The 9412-nt window shown below is 40.2% G+C and overlaps 1 protein-coding gene across 1 annotated transcript in view; it reads left to right on the top strand.

The window, feature by feature from the left end:
* si:dkey-100n23.5 (cyclic AMP receptor-like protein A) overlaps positions 1-9412 on the top strand; it is a gene marked incomplete at its 5' end in the record, with an annotated part of 69441 nt that overhangs the window by 17322 nt on the left and 42707 nt on the right. Inside the window, 2 exon segments of the mRNA XM_014021908.1 lie at positions 3885-3963; positions 7229-7276. Of these exon segments, the coding sequence (XP_013877362.1) occupies positions 3885-3963; positions 7229-7276 (127 nt within the window).

The raw sequence follows: 9412 nt of genomic DNA on the forward strand, positions 1-9412 counted from the left end.
CCTCCCCACAACCCCCCCTCCCCCAGCTCGTCTTTCCATCATTAACGGGACGGGCGCTGGCGTAATTGGACGCTGTTTATTCCAGAGAGCAGGTTATTAAATCACATTGAGGTGATGCTTGCACATGTCTCCCCCTGAAACGCTTTCATCATTGTCCCATGCCGTTATTGAACCTGCGTGGATGCACACATGCGCACTCGGGAGGCGGAGACCGTGCTCGGCTTGTTTATTTTCTTTATTAGATTTGAAGGCACGATCGTGCAAGATGCAGATTCTTCCTTCGGTGCTGCACTTAAATGAACGCCTGCCGCCCCAGATTTCTCCTGCCAGTAAAAAAGTTGAACTCGGTGAGCTTCTTTTAGACCTCGGGCATTGAAGATGAGTCTAAATTAGGCCAAGGACTCAGTATTTGCCTTTTGAGATGCCTTAAAAAGATGCACTTTGTAGCACACATGCCAAGGCTATTTGGTCATTTATTCCCCGATTCATTTTCATTTGAAAGTGTGCGCCACACGTTTATAGGTCAGGGACAAATTCAATCGCTCTCTTTGTATTAAATGTCAGTTTACCATTTCCCTCTCATAACTTTTCATTGCTATCCTCTTCACTAACTCACTCACTATTGGATGCATTTTGTCAGTGCCAAGTTCTCACGAGACGTGGAGCAGCGCAGTCATGATTACATGGCGTGAGTTGCTAAGGCTGAGTGGAGAAGTGGCGGCCAGGAACCTGTCTGTCAAAGCAAGACAAAGACCTGTTTCGTGGTTACAGGGAGAGGTTGAAACTCCTCCGAGCTTACATCACCTCCTAAGAGGTTGCGCAACACAAGGCTGCCACTCCAACAAAAGCCATCGTCTCATTTCCTCTTCTCGTCTCACTCCCTTTCATCCGGCTCCGAAAATGCCTGACATATTATTCACCCACGCCGCCTGTGATTGGCAAACCCCGGTCCCATAGGAGTGCGATGCATTACTGATATTGTCACTGTGCCGGCATAATCTTTTTTTGTTCTACCTCTCGGCACAATGAGAACTGTGAGGTCCAGAGGTGCTGAGTCGGGGCTTTTCCTCTCCTTGCTGTCAATTCACATCTTCTGGGTCCTCTGCACATCTTTTATATAAAAAAATGTTATGTGGCCCATTGCTGACCAGAAACACTAATTTCAACAAGTCATACCCTCAATACTCATAATCATCTTTTTAGCCAACTTCTCAGCAAACAGTTCTCAGCCCTCATAATGTAAATCAGTCTTAGAGCCAATTAAATGCACTTTATGTAAATTTCATCTTTAGCAGCAACTAATTTTAATAAAAGGCTTACGTATTTCTAAAAGAATGCACATTGCCCATCACCATTCATAGCAGTGTTTAGACTAAGGTCGTTTGAAGTTGAGAAATCACAAAGTTAGATATTTTGGTCAGACCTTAAAAATAGCATGATGTGCAATCTCATCCAATTTCTGGCACGATCTGTTAGCGCTTGGAGTATTGTGGTAAAAAAAATGAGTTGTGAATACCTGTCAGTAGACTTTTAGGTAGGATTTTGGAAGAAGAGGTTGACACTTTCCTGCATGCACGTTCAGCGGTGCTGCACTGAAGAGTGTTCCCCAAGAAACAGTTTACTGGCTTGCATCTCGTAACGTTCTGAACGTGTTCAGCCAGTGGTGGGCAGCGCTAATTCAAATTTTAGTTGCACAGTTTCTAAAGCGCTAGTCAGTTTATTTAGGTCCGCAAATTCAAAAGCCCATATGATCAATAAAACTTAGTGGTACCTAAATATAAATCTCAAGATTATCTCGGTTTACCAGAAAACATTCAGGTAAGAGACAAGTCAGCACTTAACTACCATCTAGTGGTAAGATCATTTTCTTTCACAGATTGGCACATGTCGGCACAAAGTGGGGAGGTGATTGGTCGAAACAGACTTTTAAATCATTGTGTTAAAACAAAAAATAGTTGTGGATTGCTAGTTCTGCTTCTTCTCGGTCCTTTTCTTACGTTATGGTAGGGCTTTGGTAAGAAAACATGCAGATATATTCGTAATTTTAAACGGTTTGTTGTAAAACTGAAGCAAAACATTCTGGGTAGGCTACAGGACAAACAGGAACACGTTCTTTTCAAAATAAGCACGTGAATTTAAAGTGTTCCTTGTTTCTTTCTTTATTATTCATTTATTTATTTAATATTTATTGCTGCAGTGTCCCTCAGAAAGGAGGTACAAACTGCACAGCTGAACGTGGTTCTGCAGATCAGAACCGCAGGTGGATTGTTGCCCAATGAAGAAGCTCCAACTGCTTCCTGCCACGCAAAGAGTTGTGGGAACAGTCTCTACTAAATGAAAACTGTCACCCAGAAGGACAGTAAGTCAGAGTATAAAGCTCTGTGAACGCAATGTTATGTGAGGGGTCACAGTTTCCACACAGTCAAGCTCCATTGTGTCAAGAAGAGATGGCTTTCCCCTCCAGTGTTCAAGAAAATGATGACAAAGTTTTAATGTGGCTACAAAGCRTAGCGAGTTACAGGACTCTTTCTCCTTACTTTGGATGAAATCGACGATCGAATGTGGAACATTATTTGCGATTAGCGCTACTCAATTCTAAATTTAGAAAGTGCCTAAAACGCAAAGGAGAAATTTAGCTCTGCAATTAGCGCATTTGCGCTTTAGGGGACTGGTGCCCACCACTGGTGTTCAGGCTATTAAAACCAATAATCTGGTATTGTGAATGTTCATAACAAAAATAAAGACCAGTTTTTGTACGAACCAGTATACCGCTCAGCTCTATGTTGTTCACTAACATGCAAAGCAGAGAATAATTAATATAAWGTGAAATTTAAAATTATTTCAAAGTTATGACATCATAGCATTGGTGAAGTGTTCCACATTGTCCCTCATTAGCATCCACTTTGTCCCAAATTCATTTTTTCAAGATCTGGTCACCCTATGTTCACCATCCAGTTTCTAACTGTGTCTCTACCTTTTGGTGCTGAGGAAACTGTGTGTCCTGTAGGATTTTAGGTATCTTTGCTGCACCCTGAAAGGAAGCTTTGAGAGTGAACAAAAGGGTTGCTGAGCAGACAGCTGAACAAGAGGCCAAACAAATATGAGGCTGAACACCAAGACACATACCATTCTTATTAGTTTTACCATCATGGTATTTCCATTCAGTGATTACTTTCAGAAAGTAATCGTTGGATGTACAGCTGACGAACCTTTAGAGTCAACCCTGTTCAGGATGGCGACCACAGCTAACTGATTTTATCAAACACAAAAATGGCCTCAACTCCTTTAATTTTATCGATCTTGAGCTCAGATTTGGTGTGGTAAAGCTTCATTCCAAGACCTACTGAGTTTTTTTTGTTTAAAACCTTGGCATGCAAATAAGGTGGTGGAACTGCATACCTTCAAGTGATGCTGCTGTCGTCATACTCTGTGATTAAGCCTTCTCTTAATTACGATACAGGTTTTTAATGATGTTGTGAGCAAAATCACGTTGTTAGGTTTCACGTTTGAAGCACAAGTTAAAGTAACCTGAGACTATGTCCAATTATAAGAGTCTAATTACAAAACAATGGCCTTTTCTAATGAAAGCCCTCTTGAAAGAATCTTATTAAAGGATTTTTTTGTTGTCCAGAGTTAATCTGTTAGTATTTTAACACATTAATTGCTCTGTTTACAGTTTTATTTTGTTGTAGTATTTTAAGACATATAATGCTGGTCATGCTCGTTATAAATAAAACTAAATTCTGTGAGTTTAAGATTTTTTTTCTCGTTATTTTTTCTGAAGCAAGTCAACAAGGAGGCTTATTAAAACCCAAGCAGTAATTATGTTCTTATTTCCACTGCTCATTTTAGGTAACTGATGGTTTGTCTCTTTTGCATTCCAGATGGTACGTGCCTCTTTTCAGCCTCATCTTCCTGATGATCTGCTGCTACGCCAGAATCATCTGTGTGGCCAATAACAGGGTGAGTGCTCAACCTAGCAGGACCAGCACACATGAATTTGAGCTTATTTGTGTTTGTCATTGCATTTAACCTAAGAGACTCCCCGGATCTCCAACCTCTAATGGAGTCAAAATGAAAAAAGCTCAAGTTGGACCCAAGCCAGCATTTTAGGCAGATTGTCTCATTTAATTTATTTGGTCGTAAAAACCAAAGATGTTAAAGCTGCTGTTTGTAGGCAGGTTAAAATTATGAGTGAGTAATTAATGCTAAAGTTGCAACGTGTTCACAAAAGTTTACTTTCAACTCATTTTGTTTGTAAATACACTTGTTCAAGGTCATAACTAGACTAATAAACAGATTGCAATCAGCCTAGATTGTTTTTAAAAAGACAGTTTTGAAAAAAAAAGACAAATTAATTAGATTTTTTTTTCTGTTTTCTAGGGGTGAAAAGAAAAGCTTTTGGCTTTTAGACAAAATAAACTGGAGGTCACCAGGGTCTTTGCTTCTAATTATTGCTCAAATAATAAAGCGTTTTTGGAATCGAGTTTGAACATTTAAATGTATTTTTCATGCTGAGAAATCAGAGACACTGTTGCTCGAGCAATATGCTTTTTATTTATTTATCATCCTCAATGGATCCTGTTTCTTTGATGTGAGGATTTCTTTAAAAAAAAAACGCTGTTGGTAGACAGTTTTGTCTTCCTGAAATGTAGATTGGTTTGTTTTTCAACATTTTAAACTCTGTTAACCTGGTCTGGTGATGAACTGATTTTTGGTTTTGTGCTTTTCACATGAAGTTGTGTGTAACATTACATATAGATGTTGCAGAGCTGCCATTTCCTTGAAGCAAGCACCTGTAGTTTTCAAATCTAAACCCCCCCACCCACCCACTTCCTTCTTGATGTGACTCAGCTAATACAAAAAGAAAGTAAAAGAGCAGCAGCCTGAAACCTCATAAGACTCACAATGAAGTTTTATCATGAATGTTGGCATTCTTTCTTTGGGCGGCGATGGAGTGAGAGAGATTCTGCAGATAACCAGGTAGCACAGAGACGACAGCAGACACACACACACACACACACACACACACACACACACACACACACACACACACACACACACACACACAGGTAGCTGAGGGGCAAAAAAAGGGAAAAGAGGCTACACGGCTCTTTATCATGACTGTGATAACGAGGGGGAATGAATGTGGCTGCATCTCATAACTCATTCATCTCACAGCGTTCGGCCGTTTCTCCCTCTTTCTTCTCATCTCCGCATCTGTTTTCCACCTTCCTCATTTCCTTTTTTGCATTTGTTTGTCTCGTTTGCTCAGTGTCCATCATTCCCCCTTTTTTCCTGATATATAGGCATATAKTTTTTTGCCTTCCCTATCATATTTATGAAGAGCTCAAGCTTTATCTCGTTTCGGCTGGAGGCTGTCTCACTTGAAAGAATTTCACAAGCTTTGAAACCAGGGTACGTGGCGACTCGCCACAGAAAAGGATAAAGCAGAAGAGAGGTGGGATGTTCACCGGACAGAGTTTTCACACTTCCTAAACAAAAGATAAGGAAGACAGGGCTTAAAACTAAGTGAATCATTGATTTACAGAATCTATTTTTTTTTATCTTAGTGCTCATAAGAACAAAAATAAATTTAAAGATTCACATTTGGAAAAGTGGCTGTAGGATTGTTCTAAATATGCACATGCACCTTTTAACACGAGCCGGCTAAGTTTCTCCTCAGTGCTGTACCTTAAAGGATTACTTCAGATCTTTTTAGGTGGGTTTATATAAAAGGAATTTGAACAATTAGCATCTTAATTGTTGTAGCTATATTTTGAACAGCATTAGCTTGGAAATAGCAAGTTAAATTTTGACCCACTACAGGCTAAAGTGGATTGCTGCCATCTTCAATTAATGAATCTCAAATTTTTTCAAATTCCAGATAATGATGTTTGGGGGGCCATCGCATGGAAAAGTTTGGGAACCCCTGCTGTACATCACTATCAGTTTTTTATTACATTGAATGTTCTTGCTTAAAATAATGGAAATTCTATGCAGTTCAATGCAAAGTGGGTGGAGATGTAAAGGTTTCTAAATAAGAATTCACATGAACAGCAATCCGTTTTTTTAGTTGAATTTTTAAGACAACGTAAATTTCAGTTTCTCTTTGCCCCATTTGAACTAGCCATTAGCTCGTCAATTCATTACAAATTAAACTCCAAGATGAGGTTGTTCAAAGAGCCGTCTATAACAGGTAAGATACTAATTGTTCACAACCTTTTTTCACAAAACACTCACACTAAAACATCTGAACTATTGCTTAAAGAGAGCCTGAAATAAAAGCCCATATGTTCATGGGAAACCTGACGGAAGCCTAATTATATTGCCACTTATTATCAGGGTTTGCTGATAGTGATGGATAGTGGTGCTCAGGTGGATAGCAAGAGGGCTGCTGTGGAACAGGTCCAGTCTAATGACCAAATGGCTACCCTTTTTTTATTTATATATTTTTCTCTCGCTCATGCTGCACAAAAACAGCCACACATGGATTTACAATGACAATCACGTCAGCGCAGAGAAACCATGGCAACATTGAGTTAATAAATGGCAGAACAGAGGAGCTGTTAGTGCATATTGTTCATGCTGCCTTTTTGTGCATGAAGCTCACAGAGGACCTCCTGAGTTTTATCTCCGATGTTCGTGGGTCACATGAACCCTCTGACTTTCTGTGCCCGCTGCTCCCCCCGGTTACAAATCATGATCTTGTGTGTGTGTGTGTGTGTGTGTGTCTGCACGTGCCTGTTGACATTTTCCCTCCAATCCCTTGAGGGAGGACACAGAGGAAGAGCGAAACAAGTATTCCCACGTTAGTTGCCGAGATCTCACATCTGCAGCATTCGCTCTGCTCTTTTCCTCTTTCAATGAAACTTTTTTTTCCAGAAAAATTTCTCTCTTCTTTTTTCCTCTGTGCCCCTTGTTTTCTTGTTCACCCGTCAGATTGTGTGCACTGGAGCTGATTCGTTTTAGTGAGACGCTGGGAGCTGTTTAAGTGCTCCCCTCTTGCCTCTAAGCTCGGCGCTCTGGTGTGAATTGGGCAATTTAGTAAGGCTGTGTGAGAGGGTGGAGGGATTTTGCATTGGCATGATAGCCAATGTGATATTTGTTCCAGCTTGTCACTGCAGGCACTGACCTCTAAACATTCCTCTCTGGGGAAAAAAAGTCACTTAATTTTTTTTACCCTAAATAATTGCCCTCACACTTTCTTTTTATTATGTGTCTACAGATGCAGTCATGGTTAGGAACCTTCAACCCAGAGAGGGAGAGACGGAAGGTAAGGTTCTGACAGTCTCTTTTCTCCACACACATTAATGCACCAATCACCAGGATTAGAGATTCTGCAGGGTTAGCGCTCACCCAGTTGGTGAGCAGGTGTCAAACACTACAGGGTGCAGTTTGGCCCCTAAGAACCTCCACTCGTGTGTGTGTGTGTGTGTTGCAGGAGCCACACGTAGTTGATGGCAAGATAAATCAGATGAAGGAACRGGATCATGGGGCGGGGGGATTGGAGAAACAGTTTAATTAGTGAGAAATAACAAAATGAAAGGTTCATTTGAAGTGGAATGTTAATAAGCAGTTATTATCTTACCTGTAGTAGATATACATGTAATTCTGGTTATTTGCAAGTACAAATAGCTGTAGCACRTCTGGTGCAACACCGGTTATTTCCAGCAGTAGTATCATAATATTCTGTTGAAATAAGCCTGTAATGTGAAACTGACAGCAGTAAAAAGGTTTATAAGATACCATCCACATGAGCCGTTGTGGAATTTAAAATTGGAGTGGCTGTAAAGTTGCAGCAGTCCACTGTGGTCCTGGCATTGCATGGAGTAGGTGTTAGCTTGTTAATCTGGTCAGGATTAAACTATTTCTCTAAGCTGAGGTTGTTTAATAAGGTTTCCAACCCATGGCCCCCCAAACAGCATTAGTTTCTGGCTGGGGACTGCTCTTGTCAACCCACAAACAGTGCTACAGACTGGGTAAAGAAACACCAACTTTTAAAAGGTTTTTTTCTCACTTTTATTCACTATTCAAAAATTACTACATTTTAAACATGCAAATTTAATTAAATAACATGTTTTAAGTGCTGTATTCCTACTGATAAACTAAAAAAATAAATCATAGCTGTCTTAAAGTTCTCTTAAATAACATTTCAATAWTTTTTTATAAATTATATCATAAAATGATTGAAAAACATTTGATTTAATGATAATGATTTAAAACATTAAATTTATTTTTTTAATTTTGAATTTTTATCGTATCTTACCCCCAGCTTTCTGAGGCCCCCCTAGTGGCCCCCACTTGAAAGACAATAAGCTGTCAACAACAGATACAATATTTACTATTCTCTTAAGGTTATTCAGAAAATGTAGCAGTAATAATGGGCTATATTATAACAGCAAACTTTACCAGAATGTTTCAGACCACAGTTCACTGAACATTTAATAGGTAAATTAAAAACTTATCTTTATAAAATGTTTAATGACACAAAAAATATTCGTACATTTTCATACACTTGTACATATTTATTTATTTATTATTTTGTAGTTTAACTAAAAGAGTAAAGACTAAAATGGCAATTTTAGTCTGGCCCAGTTATGACCCACATGCCCATACCAGATAACGGAAAGGACAGCCCTGTGGTGGCCTAGACGTGGTCCACGCATGGGCCAGCAACACATATACCAAACAACAACTGGCCCAGTTGTGGCATTCCTTCTTTAAAGCAGTGCCATCGTTGCCAGACCTGGCCCACAATCTGGTTGACAAACCACTTGCCGTATCAGCAGTGCCAGCCTGACACCAGATCTGGCCCACACCTGTCTGCTGTGTGGAGATATACAACGCTGCAGTTTTGGGATCTGTTCTGTTTGAAACTTGACCAGGGTTTGGGAACTAAAAATCTGAATTTTTTTTAACATTTGCTGCTCTGAGTTTTAACCYTCGAAGTCCCAGAATTTGTCCAAGTACATTATGAAGCTGTTGGAATGCCCTTACTAGTTACAGGCAGATTATGCCAAGTTATATGAACTTCACTGACTGCAGATACTAAACCACAACGTCTCTGTTCATTCAAAACCCCAGCCATTCAGAATATTTGTCCTTAACGCCCATTAGAGCAGAGCGTCTTCCACAGAGGTGTTTGGTGAAGCAGTGATTAATGAAAAGTTAGCAGCAGTGATCCCTCAGCATCCTGTGCTTCCTCGCCCCTCCTCCTCCTCCTCCTCCTCTGCTCGGGTCACCCTGCAGGGTGAGGAGTGGAGGTGAGGTTAGGGTTAAGGTTATGTAGATGCTGCCCCTAAGTGGCAGGGATAATTACTACACACACTGAACTGGTGTAACCCTCACAAACGTGTGTGTGTGTGTGTGTGTGTGTGTGTGTGTGTGTGTGTGTGTGTGTGTGTGTGTG

Source organism: Austrofundulus limnaeus, unplaced genomic scaffold, assembly GCF_001266775.1.
Source record: "Austrofundulus limnaeus strain Quisiro unplaced genomic scaffold, Austrofundulus_limnaeus-1.0 Scaffold310, whole genome shotgun sequence".
NCBI lineage: Eukaryota > Metazoa > Chordata > Actinopteri > Cyprinodontiformes > Rivulidae > Austrofundulus > Austrofundulus limnaeus.